Source organism: Pelobates fuscus, chromosome 11, assembly GCF_036172605.1.
Source record: "Pelobates fuscus isolate aPelFus1 chromosome 11, aPelFus1.pri, whole genome shotgun sequence".
Taxonomy (NCBI): Eukaryota; Metazoa; Chordata; class Amphibia; order Anura; family Pelobatidae; genus Pelobates; species Pelobates fuscus.
This window is the reverse complement of record NC_086327.1, coordinates 29279850-29302380: the sequence shown is the minus strand read 5'-3', so window position 1 is coordinate 29302380 and position 22531 is coordinate 29279850. Positions and strand designations below refer to the sequence as shown.

Sequence of the window (22531 nt, the reverse complement as noted above, 5' to 3'; positions counted from 1 at the left end):
GTGTCAGAAGGAGTTGACTTTGGGCACCAGGGAGAGCACCAGTTTAAATAAAAATGGTGTGGAATTAAACTCTGGAAGAATCCAGGAAATTCTAGTCAACATAACCACTTGTTTTTAAAAAATGTTTTTAAAAAAATTAAAGGAATATAGTGCCCCTGTCCCTAGCTCTACACAGGAATCCGTGCTTTCTTATGGGCTTTTGTGTCACAGCTCTCAGCAATGTTTTATATTGTAGTGTTAAAAGCACAGGACACTGCACCCAGACGACTTCATTGAAGTCATATGGGTGGATATAGTGTTTCTTTAAAAAACGTGACTGTGTTGGTCTTGCTGTTAGAATTTGTATGCTGTGTAACAAATTTGTATCATAGTTCCTACCAGCTGATCAGAACCAAAATAAAAACTTGAAAACAGATATACAGGATTAAATTGCAAAACATTAAAGGGACACTCCAGGCACCCAGACCACTTCTGACCATTGTAGTGGCTCGGGTGCCAATTGCCACCACCCTTAACCTTGCAAGTGTAATTATTGCAGTTTTTATAAACTGAAATGATTACCTTGCAGGGTTAAGTCCTCCTGTCTGATAGACAGCCACTAGAGGGACTTCCGTGTTCTTAGAACACAAAAAGTGTTTGAAACGACGCTGGACGTACTTACGCTATGCATAAGGACCTCCAGCATCACCGGAATCCCTATAGGAAAGCTTTGAATAATGCTTTCCTATGGGGAGGTATAATGTGCGTGCGGCCAATGCCGCGCATGCGCATTAGGTCTCCCCCACCGGCTGATGTCGGCGGGGGAGGAGTGTGGGCGAAGCCTGACTCAGCACTGAGGGACATCAGCGCTGGATTCAGGTAAGTGCAACATGGCGTGGGAGGGAGAGGGGCACTGCAGGGTCCTGCAGTGCCAGGGAAACGGATATGTTTTCTTGGCACTGGAGAGTCCCTTTAAAACACACATAAAAAAAAAACACGCACACATTTAATCTACAGCTATAGCAGCAAATTGATTCTAAAGTGAATTGCAAAATCAATTTTATCCAATGTATTTATCCACCTCTACAGTAGTCACAGATTGGCATTTTTAGCATAATTTAGCAATTCTTGATTTTAGGACCCAGTCTTATTGTCTTACAGTACAAAGACCTTAAAAAGACCTAACTCCGGGGGGGCAGAGCCAGCACCCGAGCAGGATAGTCGCACAGCACTGCTGCTCCGTGTACCGTGCCGACAAACGCTGTCCAGAGTCGTCAAATACCGGCTCCCCGGCTCACCAAAGACGGGGCACGGATTCCCTGAGTTATGGGGAAGAAAAATAAGAAACAGCGGGCAGATCCGAGCATAGGATCGGGAGATATCGGGGCTTTCCTCCGCGCAGCCACGCGGCCGGCAAATCCCAAGATGGCGCCGGAGGCTTACACCTCCCAATCCTCAGACGAGGATAGCCACTACACTGAACCCTCCTCACTGAGCCGAGAGCGCCAAACACCCCAGGCACCCCTGGATCAGGGAGACTCAGCACCCGCCACCAAAGCGGATATCAAAGCCCTGGTAAAAGAAATCAAGATCATGTTTCAGGCCGATATGGCACTGGTGAGAGAGGATATGGCTACGCTAACCAACAGGGTGGCTGCAGTGGAGGAGGGCGCGAAAGGTGCAACGCTGGCGCAAAATGCCACAGATGCCGCACTGAACACCCTGCGCAAGCAGTGTGCTGACCAGCAAGCACAACTGGCGGACATGGATGACAGGCACAAGGCACGGAACCTGAGGGTCCGGGGAGTGCCAGAGACGATCACCGGAAACGAACTGCCACATTTCTGCCGGCGGCTCATAGCCACACTGCTGACACCACGCCAAGCGAAGCAGGTAATGATTGACTCCTGCTTTAGGCTCTCCAGGGCGACCTCTACGCCACAAGTAGGAGCTAGCGATGTCCTGATAAAATTTGTAAGGGACTCTGACCGAGGAATACTTATGGGGGCTACGAGAGACTCTCCCACAGTGCCGTTTGAAGGGGCACAACTAGCATTTTACAGAGACTATTCCAGACACACTATTCAGTGGAAGAAATCATTTCGGCAGGTCACACAACTACTACGGGATCAAGCTATCCCCTACAAATGGGGCCCACGCAGACTACAAGCGGAAAAGGCAGGCGTGACATACAAGCTACTACACACTTCTGAAATACCGGCATTCCTCAGATCATTGGGCATACCGACGCCAGCAGCAACACAAGAAACAGCTCGACCACCTTGGACTGTGGCAGATATCACCCCCTTCGTGCCCAGAGGAGAGGGTCAGCAAGTCGCTGCCCTACCTACCTGATCCAGTTACAGACACGCAAGTTCCATATCTCTCTTCATGTTGTAGACAGCAGGAGCACTAGCAGTTCCCTGGACTGTTAATCCCCCTTCTTAGAAAACTTCCTACCACTGGCTCCGCAAGCCACGGCCCAGATTACACAACCAAGTTAATCCCCCCCCTTATTTTGAGTGCACAAAGCAGAGTTAATACTGCCCGCGTCCCTTGCACTCGGCAAGCGAACGCAGTTTGTTTTGTTATTTTTTTTCTTAACCCCAATTAAAGCCCCAAGCCCTTTGCCCAAGTCTGTCAGGACCCATGCCAGGTACCCATATTTTTAAGCGTGCCTCAGGCCCACGCCACTTATACCGTGCCACTACTAAGCATATGGGCACCCACAGCACTAACTGAGCTTCACCAGCAGATCACCCTCCCAGATGTGCCATCCGTTATTGCCACACGTACTTTCACATTACAGAGCATAAGGGCACTCCCCAGCCATAGGAAAAGAGCCCCCCAGCACATCACCAAACACCCGCAGGAGAACAGGCAAGAGAGGGCTGTAAAAGATATTAAAATTATAAAACTGGATAGTCCCCGCAACATGTTGAAACTACTGCATTGTCTGTTCATTATATTGCCAAACATGTATTATTGTAAACATCATGCTTTATCCACAAAAATAAAGAATTAAAAAAAAAAAAAAAAAAAAAAAAGACCTAACTCCATAAGGACCCTTAATGTTATCATACAAATCTTTATTTTGCATTTTAAAGGTTTCTGTTCAGAACTGGTATAACCCCACCAGCAGGGAATTCCAAGCTGCCATGAGTTTTCTAAGCTAATGTCTGCAATGTGTAACAAAATCAGTTTGACCAGTGAACTTAAAACAGCCATCAGATAAACATTACATAGACATATACACTGCACAACCTTTTATATAGAGAAATGAAGTGATATGGCATTAATAAATGAAGCAGGCCCAAATCTCCATTTTCTTATAAAATGCAAATGCTCTAGGTTACATCTCCACCATTGATATCATAAAAACAATGGTCAAAAATTGTCACAATATCATGAATAAAAACCGGCTACCCGGTATGTACACAGTGTTTTCAAGACTACTCCTTACTCATTCGTCGAGAACATCCATTGTATGTATAAATCCCTTTAGTGGTTAAAGCTTTACATTCACAGGTTGCTTATCGTATTCGTTTGAAAATGAATCGTGGTAAATGTGTTCAATGCGGTACAAATGCAATAAACATGCAACATATAGTTCCCTCACAGCAAGTCAGAATCTCTCAAAATTAGCAAAATAGTTTCAAGATAACTAAAAAAAAAAAAGCAAAAAACTAAAAAACCCGTGCACAAATGATAAGGACAACATACCTTGTATGTTTATTTTATTTTTTTTAAATACTTTATTTTTGATTGAAGCATTTGACATAAACATTGTGTATAACAGAACATGCCAAAATCATATGGTGTCACATAGGTTACATCTCGTTTTTTCACATTACACCATTATTGCTTGGCTTTACGTATCGTCAAATGCATTTGTTATTGTGTTAGACATCTTAACGTGCATCTAAAACTATAATAATCAAAGATTAAATAACCGAACTTGCAAACATTATCTACCGTATCTTTTGTTTCTGACCACCTGTCCGGCCGGGTCCTTGTTACCCGTTTACCTTGTATGTCTCTTAAGGAGAGAAAAATAACATATGTTTTGAGACCAACATAATCTACTGGATCCTACCAAACTAACAGAGTAAACTCACAGTCTGTCCAACTTTAACAGGGTCTTTATTTGTAAGACTTTTGCCACGGTGCCCTGGAACACCCCCATTACACGTATTCCTACTTTTATATCACGATCTGACGTCTTACCTGTTCCCTCCTCCACTTCAACCTGTAGAGATAATGAACGTGAATCTATTTCAGGCAGCATACTATACACAAAGTTTTTTTTTTTTTGTTTAATTAATTACGATACTTGTTTTCTGCACAGTTATCACTATAAACACTTATTCTGCTTCACTGTCATAGCCTGCATTGCAGCGTCAGTCTGCCACTTGGTCTGCAATCTGTGTTCTAGTTCTATATCCCAAGGGTTCCGTTGGACTGTGTCTCATTTTCTAGATGACTTCCATTGTACTGTTCCTTTTTCTAGACCCTCGCTATCCTAATCCTAACACCACTGTCATTTTCTTCCATCTTCATTTTCATGCTTTCGCGCCTTTTTTAGTTCAGGAAAAAGAAATTCCGGGACTCGGTCCCTAAGTCTTTCTCTGACTATGATTTGGAGTTCTCAAAGGATCACGATCTGAGACTGCGTCAGGTGAGATTAGATTGATTGTCCCTGTAGAATCGTGATTTATTACCCAGCTTCAATGTGGATCCGTACAAAAGGGAGAAACTAAGCACAGTTAAAGTGTTTTTCTTCATCCTACCTCCCCATCTGCCCAGAGGAGTATAAAACGGCTCAGCAGGGACTGTGCCAGGGGTAGGGATGACTAGGAGACTGCTCACTGTAACAATACTTCCCTGACCCTCCTCTCCCAGTACCCCTGGACTGTCTCTACTACTCCTCTCTCTGACCAGCCTTGTAAAAGCCTATAACAGAGAGACCTGAAGTTAATTACTCAGTTTCTTACATCAGTCCACATGTGTTTCCATGTCTGCCCAAATCAGTCATGGCTGCTGAGAGCTTCCTTTTACTGGGTTTGCACAGCCATGCACAGCCATGCACTCAGCTGCTATGGTAACTGCCTCACTAGCTGCTATATCTCTCAATATTATGTGTGCAGGTAGAATGGATGCCTGAGCGGTGAAATCCACTGCTCAGTGTGACTGGGAGTTCAGGGAAGGAGTAGTGAAGACAGGGCTGGGAGACACTGGGACTGTGGGTTAATATTGTTTGATTATTTCTGTTGTGCGTGTGAATGGGGTGTTTTCAAACCTTTATTTTGTGTGATGATTAGTCAGTAGCTGCACATGACACTAATAGTACTTAGAGAGGGCATTTTGTGTGGGTTACCAGGTGTGTGTTAGTTTGAGGATGTGTGTATGTGGCTTAGTGTGCAATAATATAATAGAATATATGTCTATGTATGAGTGTGTGTGTGTTCACATTCATCGTGCACATACATTAGCACACATAATGTGTCCATGTATATGTATGTTGTCCCCATATATTCACAGAAGTAACATTTATGTAAGTGTCGTGCTTCAAAGTGGAAGTGAAAATTCCACTGGGATGTGGTTGGGGAACCCCCAAATTCTTACATAGGGACCTACTATACATTAGGTCTGCCAGACTGCCACTTATCAGATTAAGGTCTTACTGCTGGGTTCTATCTCCCCCCTCATAAAACCTCTTTAAAATTCTTGCACAGCACTAGTGTAATAAATTAATTTAACTCCCCCAAAGGTATAGCCGATTACAATACCTCCTCTCCCACAGTACCAGTGTACAGTACCTGTACATAGTTACATAGCTGAAAAGAGACTTGCGTCTATCAAGTTCAGCCTTCCTCACATTTGTTTTTGCTGTTGATCCAAAAGAAGGCAAAAAACTCAGTCTGAAGCGCTTCCAATTTTGCAACAAACTAGGGGAAAAAATCCTTCTTGACCCCAAAATAGCAGTCAGATGTCTCCTTGGATCAAGCAGCTATTACCCCACTAATTAGAAATGATATCCCTGTATGTTATGTTTTTGCAAGTATTTATCCAATTGCTGTTTAAACAAATCTGTAGTAAATCTATAGTTGTGGACACTAAGTCCCATGATCCCTAGTCCATAGTGTAGGAGTTGTGATATAGGAACAGATTGTTACACTGCTATATACGTCAAATCAGATTTCCTTTTTCACTCCAGTAAAGTCATTAGAAGAATTTCCCTAAACAGCAGTGGTTTCCTGTGATTTATCTTAGTTCGTTAATGCGTCAGTACTGCTCTGTTCCTCTAGGTTTCAGTTCACAGCGTAGGCATTTCAGCGTTTCAACATTCTGAGGTCGATAAAATGAGTGAGTTGCAATAATAATAAACAATAATAATAATAAAACTGGATCTATCTAGAAATAAAGGGGTTATCTCAATGTACCGTTATTGGTATAATTATGATTTTAATATAGATTGAATGTCTAGAATTTTTAGGGAGTTAGCTAACAGGGATGTTTTCAGGTACAGGTTGGCCAAATGCAGGCACGGACGATCTTCCATCTTTCCCATTCTTGCTATTACAGTCATTGTCCATTTATTTTATGTCCTTGCAAATATTTGGATTGGATAACCTTTTATTCATGTGATTTATATTGGGACCACGAGTGCATGCTGAATTGCAGTGGGTGGTAAATGCAATTTTCTTATTGTACCAAACATTACGATATTTCCAATAATTCAATGTATAATCTTATCAGAGGTTGCATTTATGTCTCCGTCTGCTTGGAAAAAAACGCTCCAATGACCATAACCACTGCAGTGCTCTGTAGCAGTTATTGTGCTAGGAGGTCCATGCCCCCAGTCTAAATAGTCAAACCTTTTGCGAATGGTTTGAATTTTTTACCTGGTGTCCTCTGGGCGGTGGTTCCTGCTTCTCACCTTCTGGTATTGAGAACCGGATGCGCCTGCTAGGACCTTGGGGGGTTCTATGGCACTCTTGGCACCATCGCTACTACACGCTGGTGGTTTTGCTCTTTAGAGTGTCCATTGTAGTTGGGTTTTTGTTTTTACATGACCCAGTAAAGCAGACAGCTATGTGAGATTTTGGGAAAATTAGGAGCCAAGTTCCATCCCTGTACATATATTTGATTTCTTTTCTATGTGAGTGGAGATGGATGTGGGCTAAGAGAGACTGTGGATAGTTAAATGAGACATTATTGGCATTGGCATTATTTCATAGCTAAACAATGAAGGATAATAGACAACCACACTTTTAAGTGCGCAATAAAAGTAGCAAAGAATAGGACACCAAGAAATATTGTTCCTAATTAAACCATTTTGTGTTTAGCTATTGGTCTTCATGACATCGTTTATATTGTCCTGTCAATGCTATTCTCAAGTGCTGTAATTCTGCTTTAGTTTGTAGTATATTTGAATTAACACGGAATAAAACAATGAACGTATATCACGGAACAACTAAGTAAAGTAAATACAGTCTAATTGGTATATCATGCTGCCTCTATTTTTTTTTCCTGTATCCCGTATTTAGAAACTTGGAGAGGTGGTGGTAAAGTTCTTGGATCGGGATCTACAGCCTTCGTGCCAGGTGGCCTGCTTGGAAACGATTCGTATCCTATCCAGAGACAAGTATGGGTTGTCCCCCTTCACCAGCCGCTCTGCAATGCATACCTTGGCCAAATATGCAGGTCTGGACTACTCAGACGAGTTAGAAGTTCCTCGAATCCCAGATAGTGAGAGCGTTGTTGAAGCTCTGAAGGGACTGTGTAACATTGTATACAACAGCGTGGAAGCCCAAGAGGTGGCCACAGACCTGCGTCTAGTGTGCGGCCTAGCTCGCCGTTTAAAATTATACAATGAAACCCGATCGTCTCATGAGTGCAAATTCTTTGACCTTCGTCTTCTCTTCCTCCTTACTGCCCTGAGGGTGGATGTGCGTAGGCAGCTGGCAAGAGAGCTAAGGGGCATCAGTCTTCTCACCGATGCTTTGGAAAGTACCCTTGCTCTGAAGTGGTCCGACATTTATGAGGTTGTCACAGATCGACTTGCTCCACCTCTGGGAAAAGAGGAAACCGAGAGGGTGATGGAAATCTTGAAGACCCTCTTCAATATCACTTTCGATATCAGCCGCAGGGAAGTAGACGAGGTGAGGTGCGGGTAAGGCAACCTAGAGTGATTACCAATCAACCAATTAGCCAATCACTACCAAACATATTGGACAGAATTGATATAGTTAATGCTAAAGTGTTAATTTTGCAATACATATGCGACTCAAGAGGAAATGAACTACGGGTGCTGAGGAGAGAACCCGTTGTTTTCAACCTCCTCCAAAACATTTTGAGAAAAAAATTATGCGATTGCGCCCATAATTCCTTCACACCATAATCACTACAATGAGCTGTATATTTACAGTGCCTTCTGAATTAAGCTTGTTGCATTGGTTGTTTACTAAAGTACACTAGAAACCTATTTTTTTTTTTTTTTTTTTAAATTCTTTATTTTATTTGTACATAGATTAGACAAGCGGGAATGCACTGCCACAACAGCAGGTACCTTCGCATCATTTAACATTGCATAGCAGTTATGTGGCATGAAGAACAATGTACATTTTGTAGTTATTTGGACAGATATGGTTGCATATTTAGCCTGTGAGTCTTAGCGTGTAATAGTTAGTTATCTCTGCGACCTATGTAGTCACTTACTATTTGGTCCTGTCTAGGCTTTGTTTTTGCTTCGCCTATCTTTGCTGTACCAACTAGACATTAAAAGAGTTATGCTGCCTATAGCTTTAACTAGGTGTGAAACCACAGGGAACACGTGACATCAACACTGAGCTTAAACATGTGAATATAAAGAGTCAAATATGCCAAAAAAAAAGAAAAAAAAGAATAACAAATAAGATGTGACATAGAAACTGCTGCTGAGCCCTAAAAATCTAGGTAACCGTGTGAGCTGCCTGTTAGCTTTTGCTCCGTGTGGGCCCGCCTATGTAAGGTGAACTGGTGTCCTGCAGTGAAGCATGGTGTGTGTGAGGTACATAATAATTATGGCATCTTATTGCTAAGCCGCGGCAGTGTCCTCTGTTAGTCCTGGTTAAGTAATGTAGAGAAACAGCAGCTCCTTAGGGTATTCATGGGTAGGGTGCCCTGGTTTATTGGGCCTGCCTATCAGCAGCCAGAGTCCCGTTCCTACAGGTCAGAGCAGGTCCTGTCGGCTAGGAAGCAATGTGATGGGAGCCTTAGCCTATGCCTCTCGCCGGAATGTCCCGTTTTTTATCAACAGAAATCTCGCCGGTGGACCCTTGGGGCTGGGATCCAGCTCCTGTATCTGTGCGGCCTTTTCCCCACTGCTCTATAGCGCGGCGGTCTGCCATACCTTTGGGGCGTAGATTGGAGCTTGTCTGCTCCGGAATTCTGTGTCTAGGTGAGTGGTGTGGCTGTGGGGGATGTTCGTTGGCCCATCTCCAGCGTGTAGTGGGGCGAGCTTGTGCGCTTGGGTAGTAAGTTGTCGCTTCCTTATGTGAGCGGTTTTGGCGCCGGCCAGGCCGCGTGGTCACAGTGGAGGCCTGGAGTGGGTACCTGTAATGGCGCCGGCGGGTCATAGGGCGGATCCACGAGGCGATCATTTTAGCTGCTCGGCTGCGTGAGATTCCACGGCGGCGGAGTATGGACCAGAGGCTCCTGCAAAGCGAATCAAACGTTTCCAGGGGGTTAGTGTATGGTTGAGGTCTTATGCCCGTTGCCTCTGCCCCTTGCTTAGCGGCCATCTTAGGTTTGCCTCGGATTGTTGGTGACTTTGCAGGCGGTGCGGCCAGAGAGTTCATCAGCAACTTCGGTCTGCGTGTCCTGTGGGGACCGGGATAACCCCCACCGGTCCAGGGGGGGGGGGATTGGAGTCCAGCTATGTCGCCTCGGGGGTTCAGCGTCGGTCAGAGCGGCCGCCTCTGCACGACTCTATCCCTCACAGGCAGCGCTTAGTATCCCTCTTTTCTGGCCCCGACGGGCATCCAAGAGGTATCGCTGGGTTCAGGAGGGCACCCCCGACGTGGGTGATGCCCCCTGGTAAGTTCCCAGGCTGTTTTGTCTTCGTTTGTGCCCGGTTTTCTGCCCGTTTGGCAGGAGCCGAGTCTCCCACGTCTGCTCAGTTAAACGGTCAGGCTCCGCCCCCCACTAGAAACCTATTAATTAAAATTGATGACGGAGGTATTAATTCCACTTTATCCATGTAGCCAAAATAGGGAGGCCCCTAGGGTTGGAGATATGCCCCAACTTGCGTCAAAACATTACAAAACAGTTTGATATTAAACCATTAAAGCTGCCCGACCAAAAATCCTCCCATTTCCCCCGTCATATTCTTTAACGGCAGAAATGATTCCACAAATTATGAATCATATAGTTCAGAGTTCTGATTTCCTTGTGATTCATCGTTTTCACTTTCATTTCTGACGTAAACAGGTTTTTTTTTGGGTGTGTATTGTCAGGGGGAAGAAAACATTAACATTTTTTAGAATTAATAACATAGACTTTTTTTCCCCCAATATGGCTATTTTGGTCTTAATTAGAAATTCACTTTGAATCTCTGACAAGTTACACCTTAGTGAATAATTCTATTTACCGTATATATTTTTTGTTTTTTCTTGTTAGTTTTGTAAGGATTCATCCTTTTGAATGTGCATGAATATAATCCTTGCAAAGCATGCTTGTAAAAAGCATTTACTTGATACTCAGTCAGCCTTGAGATATCTTTGTTAATGAATTCTCCATTCTGTAGTAATGATAAATCACTAATCATTTTAAAAAAAATTATATTACCAACAGGAAGATGCAGCTCTCTATCGCCACCTAGCGGCTATTCTCAGGCACTGTCTAATCAGGCAGAGTGATGGGGATGACAGAACAGAAGAGTTTCATGGGTAAGATGGCTAAAATAAGGACTTAGTCGTTACTGCTCTACCTGTATCATTATAGAATTATAAGTCTTATCCCCAGCAGGCTCAGCTCAATCTCTCATTCTTTTGAAATTGATGAAATGCACACTAATCAATGCTTCTGGCTCAATATGGCCACACAGAGAGCCCAAGGTTAAGAAACCACTGAAAAGAGATATTTGTGAATAAATATATATATCTTCATCACAAAATGGTGCACACAGGCTATATTACACGCAGTCTAGATAAGAGCCTAAGTGGGTGGGGGGTGAGGTGCCAGGTATGTGGCTTGTGTCACCACTGGTGACTCCCAAAGAGGTCAACTCTACTTGGGACAGACTCCCGAAGCTTGCTGAGGTCACCAGGGATCTCATTTGGGAACACAAGGGAGCAAACCCAGGAAAGTGGGATAGAAGCTCTGATTGAGGACCGTCCCATCAAAAACACGGAAGTTAAGCAGCACTAAATATCTTTCAAATGTTGAGATATGACATTCTTATAAAGGTTCTATGTGAGACGTAGCGTGGATTGGAAGGTAACAGGAGATTCCATTTTGTTCCGTTTTCAGGCACACCGTGAACCTGCTGGTTAATCTGCCTCTCATGTGCCTTGATGTGCTGCTGACACCCAAAGTCGAGCTTGGCTCGGTGGAATACATGGGGATGAATATGGACACAGTAGAGGTTCTCCTTCAGTTCCTGGACAGGAGACTAGACAGGGTCAGTAACCTTCCACAAAGTCAACCATAGATTGCAACCGTACCTCAGTGGAAAAGGCAGCTTTTCCTTTAGAATTTTCTGTGCCTTGCATCTGATTTAAGTTTCATCTTGCATCTTTTTTAGGGAAAGTAATTAAAATAGACTCTCTATAGTTTATTTACTAAACAGTAAATGAGGACTAATGCATCCATTTAATCTTGTTGGATACGTTTTTTTCCATACAATTTAATCTTTTAGACAAACTTTTAAAATTATTTTTTTCAACCTATTAAAATATCATAAAAATATAATGTAGAAAAATATATTACAAAATCTTAATATTTTTCATTTTTGGAAAAAGTTATCTACAGCTGCCTTGACCTAAATCTCCAATGTTGTTTTGCCTGTCTTAGTCTGGTTAGGCTGTAGTGAGGCCGGTTGTTGTAGACGGCTTTCTTTTTGCCACGTGAGACTGTCCTTGAACGCCCCTGTTCCCTAAATATACATCTACATTAATTTGAATATTGGTTTTATACTGCAGGGCCACAAGTTAAGAGAGACACTGACACCCGTCCTGAACCTGCTGACTGAAAGTTCACGTGTCCATCGAGAGACTCGGAAATTCCTCCGTGCAAAGGTAAGACTGAACTGGGTTGCTTCATTAGATGGACCTTGTCAGAAACCAGATGGCCCATCCAATAATTTCCCTTCTCCTTCTTTTTTCTTTTTCTTTTTCCTGTATTCTTCCATTAACTTTACCCCTCTCTCAGATATGTTTTATCGATTGGTCAACTGAATTCCTTCGTTGGAAGCACATTTGTCATGTTATTCGCATAATAAATGTTCGCATGGTATATGGAATGACTCTCTATGACTACTTTGTAAATTGTCTGTATGGCAAACCATGATATACTTTGTTATACCAGATGATAGCACGTTGAATGTCGGGTCTCAAAAAGTAGATGTTGTGTATATGTTTGCTCGATAGCAGCAAGATATAGCGATAATATGCAATAAACACACTCAATAATACAATAGTGAGCATAATTGTTTTGCCTTTCACAATAACTTGTTATGGTTTAATTTCATGAAAAATATTTTTCAGCCATCGTAGAAACGTATTAGCATGTTTTTTTTCCAGGATATAAACTCCTTTCAACTGTTGCAGGTTCTTCCACCTCTTAGAGATGTGAAAAACCGTCCCGAAGTGGGAAACACGCTTCGCAATAAGCTAGTGAGACTGATGACTCATGTAGATACGGATGTCAAGCACTGTGCCGCTGAGTTCCTGTTTGTCCTTTGCAAGGAAAATGGTTAGTGATTGCTCAAACTAACTTTGTAGGTGCAGACTGCACAGCTAGTAAAGAATAGAATGGAGAGTAGACCCTTAGTGCGAATGCCAAGTGTCTGCTAAACTTGTATTCTAATTAGGTAGTTACTCACTCAAGTAAGAATTGTAAAAAATTCTAAGTTAATTTAAAGTAACTTTCAAATTTAAGACCTGGATTGACCTGAGCCACAGACTGCGCATGCTCTGCTAATTTCTCTCCAGACAGAAAAATACTTATAAGTGAACCAGCTTTGTATAAGCTTTTGTAGCCATAGTGTGGGTACGATCAGTTTATTGAGCATCGAGTTTCTGCCCCCATGCCCCTAGCAGATAAAAGGAGGAGGACCACACGTTCGGGCAAGTACGGTGGCCCTGGACACCCTTTCTTTAAACCCAGCCTAGGCCACTACTCTAGCTGTGCCAAAACTTCTTGGGAGTCTGTATCAGGTGCAGACCACGGTAATCATTTACTTGCGATCCGGCACTCATACGCAGACCTGGCAACCTAGGTCGTTTCAGCACAAATCATTTCCAGTCGGTCTCCCTATTGTTGGCAGATCCATCATGTGCTTCTGGACACATTGTACTTTTTCTTGCTTGATTGGCATCACATGAAAAGTGTTGCATTGCAGGAATGCAGTAATTACCTGCTGATGGCAATCGATAATTGGATCAAAGCAGAATAAAATTAAAGTTGTTCTTAAGTTATTGACTTTTTTTTATTTATGCAGTATTTGAATTCCGTATACTGCAGAGTAGAAATTTCTGTATGCTGCCAATGAGCATGTTGAAATGATCTGTGTCCAGGAGAGCACTAAAATGGGAATTGTGAGGAATTTAAAGTGAATTTAAAATTTTAGCCTTAAATAGGTGAACTAAAAACCTAAAATCTATGTTTGCCAGCTTCCTATGCTCCAAAATGTATGTGTGTCTGCGCCCTTCCCCAATTAACCCCTTAAGGACACATGACATGCGCAAAGATACAGCATGGAGGTCTATGGGGGATTCCGCAAATCCACGGGGATCCTCTAGACACGGCCAATTCCCTGCAGTCGTCACTGATAGGCTCCACCTTGTGTTGAGGAAAGTCAGGCGGAGGGGAAATACAGAGATAAAGTGGTCCCTTCTTTGTCTCTTTATATCACTTGACTGGGTTGGAATTTCTGTGAAAGGGGGGCGGTGACCGTGCCGTTTTAAGAAAGCTTGGAATAGATACACAGCATTACTTAGGAGGAACCCAAATCAAGTGTCATGCTTGTGCTTTCAGAATAGAAACTGGCAGACCAGGTCGACTCATTTTCAGTCACCATCTGACAAAATCCAAGTTTTTGTGTGTGTTTTTTTTATCATTCTAGTGTTGGGCATGTCTAGTGTGTAGAGAGCTCAGCACAATGTACCTATACTTTTATTTGTGTCATAAATGTGTGTAATTAATACGGTCTACCATTTTCCTTTCTTGGGATTTAGTGTCTCGTTTCGTTAAATACACTGGATACGGTAATGCAGCTGGTTTGCTGGCAGTCAGAGGTCTTTTGGCTGGTGGTCGCGGGGAAGGTCATTATTCTGAGGATGAAGACACTGATACCGAGGAGTACAGAGAAGCAAAACCCAAGTGAGTACAATATAACATATAGACTTTAAGATCATTCTTCAAAATTCACTTTTATAGTCTCTGAAATGGAACTTTACATTTATTAACTACAAGGAACATTAGGCAACAAGTACTTTGACATTCTTTGAAGGAACCTTTGGATTTATTTGCTATAGATTCTATTTGCAATTTTCTTCATGGTTCATTTTCATCTCTCAGCATCATCCAATTAAATGAACTGATCGACTTAGGTCTTACAACTTTTAACTCTGTAAATATCATGCCAAATGTATCTGAAGTCTCCACAATTGTTGTAGTTCTGGAGACTCTTCAGCAGTTGGGGTTCAATGAGAACTCTCTCACTTAAGCAGATGTAATTGTGCATTCATATATTGGGTCCTGCGTTGACTTGATTGTTTAACATTGCGTTACAGAGTGGTCAACTGATATTTTATTATTTCTTAATAAAAACCTGTTATCCAACTTGTCCACACTTGGCTGACAAACTTTGTTCGATTCCTCAAAGATCAGGTGAAATTTCATTTCAACATACCGGTAGTTTCTTTGACTATCTTAGTTGTGTAATTGTTTGCCATGTTTGGAAATAAACATGCTGTGAATCAATTATTTTTACAAGTACCATTTTTCATGTCTCATCCACTGCGGATTTACTCTTTATCTATTTTAATATGCACTTTAACCCCTTAAGGACCAAACTTCTGGAATAAAAGGGAATCATGACATGTCACACATGTCATGTGTCCTTAAGGGGTTAAAGCCAAAAGTATGTTCACACCTATGTGAGCTTTCTGGAAATCCCATTCCTAAACTATGTTCATTAATAAGGGGGTTAGCCCCCAATTGCAGGTATAACCGCTACCACTATTCTGAGAATTTGTGTCCAGTCATCTTATAGAGCATTTGTGAGGTCATCCATTGATGCTGGACAAGAAAGCCTCGCTCAGAATCGGTGTTCCAAGTCATACTTTTTTTTTTTTTTTCCAGTGGAGTTGAGGTTAGAGCTCTGTGCAGGCAATTCAAGTTTATTTACATTAAACTCCTCAAACCATATCCTCATGGACCTTGCTTTGTGGACAGGGGCACAGTCACGTTGGAAAGGAAAGGTGCCTTTCCCAAACTGTTACCAGAAAATGTGAAGCACCCAATTTCCTAAAATGTCTTTGTTACACCCTCTGATCATTATTCCTCCTCCACCGAACGTTAAAGTAGGAAGTATGCATTCTCTTTTGCAGAGAAAGCCGGCCTGCATTTCATTTCTGGATTGACCTTTTTGGTGGGATAAGTCTGATATGCAAACAGCCAAGGTCCTCTTTGTAATGGCACAAGATAAGCTAAAACTAGCTCGAGATCTGAGCAGGGGTCCAACGAATTTATTTGAGGTGTTGTCCTTTCTCAGTATTCTCTTGCATCTGTTTTTTCAGACCTTGCTCACAGTGCCTTGAGGGGTATCTGCTATAACTCACTGATGAGGCCTAACCAGGTCAAAACGATAATCTGGGGTTGCTGTATGTCACCGAAGGGCAAGCTACTTGAGCTGTTGTCCATTTTTAAGTATTGTCTTTCACCCTGTTTTTATTTTATTTTTTTCCAGTTTTTTTTTTTATTTCCTCTCCCATGATATAGTGTAGTTTAAATAATTTCCAAAAGTGTTGTAGATAAGCGTTTCATAAGGTTTTTATCTACGTTTCGTATGTACTCTCCGTAGCTGACATACAAAATATTTTAATCTTCTATAATACTTTCTGCAGTATTAATCCTGTGACCGGACGCGTTGAAGAAAAACTGCCGAACCCTATGGATGGAATGACTGAAGAGCAGAAAGAATATGAAGCTATGAAGCTGGTCAGCATGTTTGACAAATTATCGAGGTGAGACATTTCCATACTATGGAAGCCAATCATAGCTTGATCTGTGGTTTTCTACCCATTGGAAGACAGCATCCTTGCTAACCGTTTAACATTCACAAATTGGCTTTTTATTGTTTTTTTTAAAAACCTGCAGTGTATATGTCGTTATTTTATTGATGCAGGGAACAAATCATCCAACCAATGGGAGTAACGTCTGATGGAAGGTTGAAGCCACTAGATGAGGCTGCCCAGAAGATGCTACAGCAACAAGAGTCATCTGACTTGGACTCTGACTCAGACTAGGACATCTCAGGCGTTGGGCAAATAATCCAGAAGCCGAGCCAAGCACAAACCAAGCCGGAGAGGGAGAGTACAAGAAACCGTTATACAGACACCACTACACATAAGGAATTTTAAATCTAGATTACTGTAGATGTATCTCAGAGACCTCAGCTATAGAGCAGTCAAAATGACACTCGCAGTGTTACAGGCTCCTTCTGGGGACTCTCCCAGGCAGAGAAGACCTTGAATGTTTTTTTTATCAGTTTGAGAGATCACATGTCTTTGAAAGACTTGCTGTTGAGTGCTTGCTGCACTGCTTAGATAGATGTCTTTTTCTATGTAGGGAGCCTTCTCACCAAGTGATGAAGAATGAAGAAGTCCTTCGCTGCTGTTAATGCACACAATTTATTCTCCATTTCTGAGAGCATACTAATAAAAAATGCAAATCGCTTAAATATGTCTTGTCATTATGACATGACGTTAGTTTTTCCCCCTATTTTTAAGAAGGTCCTAAATTTCTTGTATACGGCTCAGCATCACATTGACCATGGACATCCAGTTCACCTCTCTTGTCCATAAAAAATTGTTGACCACCTTCATGTGTATATTGAAGCTGTTTCACTGACTTCTAAGAGTTCCATTAATAGAGAATTATAATACAGATAGAGCGATGGATGTTTCCTTGTTACCCTCTGTGACTGCTGTGCATTACAGCCAGTAATGTTTTTATAACATTATTCATAAGACGGATACAGTGTTATTCAAGTGTAGTTCCCCTACATTTAAGGCACCAAACGTAGTAAAGGGTCTGTCATTAGAGAGACAGGAAAAAATATAGACATGTGAAGAAGAAGTTACACCAGAAATGACCCACCTGTGGTGTCTGACAAACTATTGTCCTACACATTCAGTCATGGGCCAGCAGAGAATTATGAAGGTCATATAGATAAACAATTGCTTGAGTTAACCTCCAATATTAGGTACCAGCTTCACTCCCCCTATCATAAATTATTGGATGTTTTATTGATGAAGCCTCTCAAAAATTCTAAATGTCCCTGACCAAAAACTATTTCTAATGCCGCCTCTTCTATTTAATATTGAGTTACTGTGAATGATCTTGACTGTTAATCAATCTATTATACTGCCATTTTCCTATATTTGGTGAAAACACATTTTGAATATCTATAGAACACAACCTTCTTTGAACATATATCAAGTGACTGTAATTTAAAAACAAATATCTTTATAGAACGAACAACCAAAGGACTCCAAAGGTTCTACTGCTTTTTGTACAGGTAGCAGGTTGCAATGTATCATTGTGTTTTTTTTGTTTTTTTCCCTTTCAAATGGTTTTGTCATTACCAACAGGTCTAATCACTAACGTGAGACTTCAAAGTGAAGTGTAGCGACACTGAAAGCACAGCTGATTTAGAGAAGTTTTCCATTTCAGCCACTTTTACATAAATTGTAAAATCACCATGAGACTCATACTTTAGTGATTAGCACTGTATACTTTTCATCCCAAAAAATCTGCTGATCTGATGTTGAAGAACTAAAGATGAGTTGACCTTTAGTAAATATGTAACGCTCTCATGGTTGTTCAATAAAGGGTGAATTATCAGAAACGAATTCTGGGCGAATAGCGCCAAGCTGAATACATAACTCCAGTTCAGCCGATTTTTGTCCTAAATTTGTAAATTTTATTTGAATTGACTTTTTGAAATTCTGGCAATCCACAATTTAGTTTGCAACCCTGTTTGAGTGTCAGAAGGATGAGCAAGGCACTCATAATAGTCATAATTGTCATGCGATGATGATTTCTAATTCAGGTTTGCACTGATTGCAATTGTGTGCCGGTGTATTTATGTTTTGTGTCTTCCTGTGTTAAGAGGTTCTATTACCATTTCCTTTTAGCGAATCAGAGCTAAGTTAAAAAGAAAAATGCGGATACTATCACTTTTTAATCGGCTTTAAAGATTTCTCCAATTAAAATAAAAACAAAATTACTGAGAATGATGAAGGTTTGTAATTACTATTTTAATTTTGGTTTTCTCCTGTGCTGTTAAAATATTTTGCATGAGCTAATTCAGAGTCACATTTTCCAAGGGGCCAATGGACTAAAATGGGAATTGTGAGGGAAAAGTCCTAAAAAGTCTCCACATTGTTTTCTGTTTTCTGATTGCCAAAAATGTGAATTCTCTTTTAATTCCAGACAGTTTATAGTGGGGTGAATAAACATCAGGGTTCATTGATTTAAACAAGTTCCCTGCAGTCAGGACTGGGGGGGGAAGCAAAGGTTCTTTGCTAATTTTTCTTTCAGTATGTCTAATTATATACCCCTCTGCAGTGGTGTATTTTGGATTTGTGCTGCCCTAGGCATGACTAAATTTGGGCACCCCCAAAATCTAAATTTGCCCCCCCAATTCGTGTAAAGGCCATTTTTTTGACTGACAGACACATGCCCTCATTGATACACTCACTGACCGATACACATTCATTGGCACACACATACTGTCATTGGCACACACTGTTTAACCAACACACACTTTCACTGACACACCCACACACTGACACACCCACTCACTGATAGGCACACTCTCTCAGATACACATAAAATGACATACACACACTCACAGGCACTCCCATTCTCACTCACAGACACACACTGACAGCTACACTCACTCACTTACTCACAGTAAGGTGGACAGCCCCAGAACACGAGGCAAACAAGGCATTTGTCTGGGAACTTGGAGTGGCATTTTTTGGCACTTCCCCCCTCCCCTCCCCCCCCGAAAGTGCCACCCTAGGCAAATGCCTTGTTTGCCTTGTGGTAAAAACATCCCTGCCCCTCTGTCTATAACCCAATCTAAAAACTGTTAAATAATTCAATAGAAAACTAAATTGCAAAACTGAAACTACACGAGCTAAACTTTCGCTATATCTTTGTTGAAAGATTTATTTTTTTCCAATTCAGCAAATGTTGCCTATATTTTGCAGTTTGGAGTGCGCTCCCCAAAAATTGGAGTTTATTGAATGCAATTAGAGACATAGGGGCTTACTGAGTGTTGGCTTTACAGAAGGGTGAGTCAGTTGGTAGATCTGTTACTGGGCCATACAAAAGTTTGGCCAATACTGATAAAAGATTGTCCACTTAAATGCACGTAGTTGAGATGGAAAATAAACTATTCTCTCATCTTGTGAATAGTACAAGGATTGCCGGTAAACTGGAAATATAGCTGGTTTGGTGACTAAAATTAACATTTCTAATACTCAAGCTATGGTCTAGTGCAGGGGTTATACAAACTGAGGTCCACCAGATGTTGCTTAACTACAAATTCCATGATTCTTTGAATGAAATAGCCAGATAATAATCTAGGTTGTAGTTAAGGAACATCTGGAGGGCCAGATTTTGTCGAACCCTGGTCTTAGGGCATGGGCACCCGGGTGACACACAGTTTTTATCAAACCGCTACATAGACCTGAGACAAGACAAAATTCACAAGTCATTTTGACAAAATAAGTGTAAGCACATAACAGCAGAAGATCTTGTACACTAGAGTTTACAAGACAGAGGATTTTAATCCTGTTACAGCATTGACTTCTGCTTCTACAGTAAGAGTCCATGATGTCCCCTTGACCATTGAATTGGCACAGTAGACTCATCTTATTCCTCATGGTTTTTTAGGGCGGATTTTAATGGTGATGGTGGAATTGTACAAAACTAAACACCAATAAATTATTATTGTATTATTTAAATGACTGACTCTAGTGGTTTTGTTTAAAAATATGTAGGTGTGTGTTGTGCCTAATCATTACATTCATGAAGCGCCAACATCCAAAAAGTAATAATCAATCCCTAATAAGGATTAAAGCGATATTGGCGGGCACACAGCCCAGTTCGGGATGAGTATCTTGAACTATAGAAAAGAGAAATCACACAGAGACCAAGTTGAATATAAGAATTCACATCACACTTTATTGTCCATAAAGGGACCTAATACAATTTTAGGTGCACTCTCATTTAAGTTATTGCATGCATTCACATCAAACAGCTTAGTATCTAGTATACATCACCATTAGAGGGGCTTAGTTGTCACTCTGCTGCACACGACTGGGGGGACTCCGGCAGTCAGACTTGGAGGGACCCTCTCTACTGGGAACAGCAAAGACCAGCAACACGCGTCCGTATTACAGGTAGCCAGTTCTCCAAGGGAGTGCCAAGTTTCTCCGTCTTTTTACCAATGAGATGGATAGTCTTTACTTTTCCAAGTTTTCTTATCAGTGCAGCCCAGCATGTAGATGTCATGCGCATTAAGTAATCTTTATGGTTGATCAGGCCAGACATGACCACCCAAGGCTCATGCCAAACACATGTGGTACCCTTTTCTCTGAAGCTATGTCCCTATACTCAGTCTTTCTAAACATTAAATCCCACTTTCAAGCCCATAGGCCACTTTGGATATTGGCCAGACATGTTCTAGAACATTCTATGCTGTCATCTTGTTTTTCTTAGTTGTATTTCTTAGTGCAACACAGTTTAAGACAAGTGCCATCTTAAGTATCTATAATAGTTTAATCTGCTCAATAGTGATCAATCAGTCATGCTTAATACATATGGAATATCACAGTGCACAATTTCAAATGATCCCAATTTTCTGATATTTATTGTTGGAGAATAACATCAATGAATATTCATATCTTACCAAGAGCAAAACAAAACTGTACCTTTTCCCCTGACTCCATCCTCTTTTAGATTATCTGTGACTGCTTAACAATCCTGACTGATATCTTCCCAGATCCTGTCCTTCAAACGTAGAAACCGTACTCTCACAGGCATAAGGGTACAGACGGACTTGATTAAGGATATACAGGAACAGAAAGAGAGACACATTTACATGGATATGCACTAAAGTGAGATTAATTAGGAATGTAAACTGACTTTGAAATTAAAGGTCAGAAAAGCTAAACATGTAAAATTGTCCAAGTCAGCTATGCTTACAGTTTGGCAACTTTTGGACTTAAATGGTAATTCTCACTTCAAATCACTAACCTGATCGTGGTGCTTTGAGTTACCCTTTAAGAATTTGGGGCTTGTTTATCAGCTGTAAAAAGACAAAAATCAATAACAAAAACAGGTTGCAAACCCACACACTCTTCAGAAAATATAGAAACATAGAATGTGACGGCAGATAAGAACCATTCGGCCCATCTAGTCTGCCCAATTTTTGAATACTTTATGTCTAATTCACAGCTGTATGCCATCTGTACTAATAACAGAATATTAGGAATTTCTTGCACAGCCATAAATATCCCCTGCAGGCAAAGATTGTAGATGGCATGTGTATTCTGAATGCTAATTATAACTACACTCTAATAAAGAATGCTTTCAATAAATGCCGATTGGTGCTAACACTCCATTTACAGAAATACAGCCGAAACACCAAACTAGACATTTTATTCTGTTTTACATCCAAATGCAGTTACAATAAATTCTTATTACATGAAGAATATTGTGTACAATGTCTGTGCTCTTGACTTGGAATGGGTGAATGTAGGGCCCCTAAGGAGTTTACTGGGAGTTCTGTCAGATCTTAAAGGAACACTATAGTCACCTGAATTACTTTAGCTAAATAAAGCAGTTTTAGTGTATAGATCATTCCCCTGCAATTTCACTGCTCAATTCACTGTCATTTAGGAGTTAAATCACTTTGTTTCTGTTTATGCAGCCCTAGCCACACCTCCCCTGGCTATGATTGACAGAGCCTGCATGAAAAAACAGATGTAATTTACTTTAAATAATTGTATCTCAATCTCTAAATTGAACTTTAATTACATAC

At 41.2% G+C, this 22531-nt stretch overlaps 1 protein-coding gene across 3 annotated transcripts in view; it reads left to right on the top strand.

Annotated features, from left to right (window-relative positions):
• The window catches only part of RIC8A (RIC8 guanine nucleotide exchange factor A), a 39911-nt gene extending 21201 nt beyond the window's left edge, over positions 1-18710 (top strand). For 2 of the 3 annotated variants that reach the window (XM_063436742.1, XM_063436743.1), the window contains 9 exons: positions 4565-4657; positions 7530-8144; positions 10816-10910; positions 11494-11644; positions 12165-12260; positions 12792-12936; positions 14421-14565; positions 16314-16433; positions 16595-18710. In XM_063436742.1, coding sequence (XP_063292812.1) covers positions 4565-4657; positions 7530-8144; positions 10816-10910; positions 11494-11644; positions 12165-12260; positions 12792-12936; positions 14421-14565; positions 16314-16433; positions 16595-16715 — 1581 coding nt within the window. In that variant the 3' untranslated portion in view covers positions 16716-18710. The remainder of the gene's footprint in view (positions 1-4564; positions 4658-7529; positions 8145-10815; positions 10911-11493; positions 11645-12164; positions 12261-12791; positions 12937-14420; positions 14566-16313; positions 16434-16594) is intronic. The other variant, XM_063436744.1, reaches the window with a different exon arrangement.
• Positions 18711-22531: the final 3821 nt, after the last annotated feature.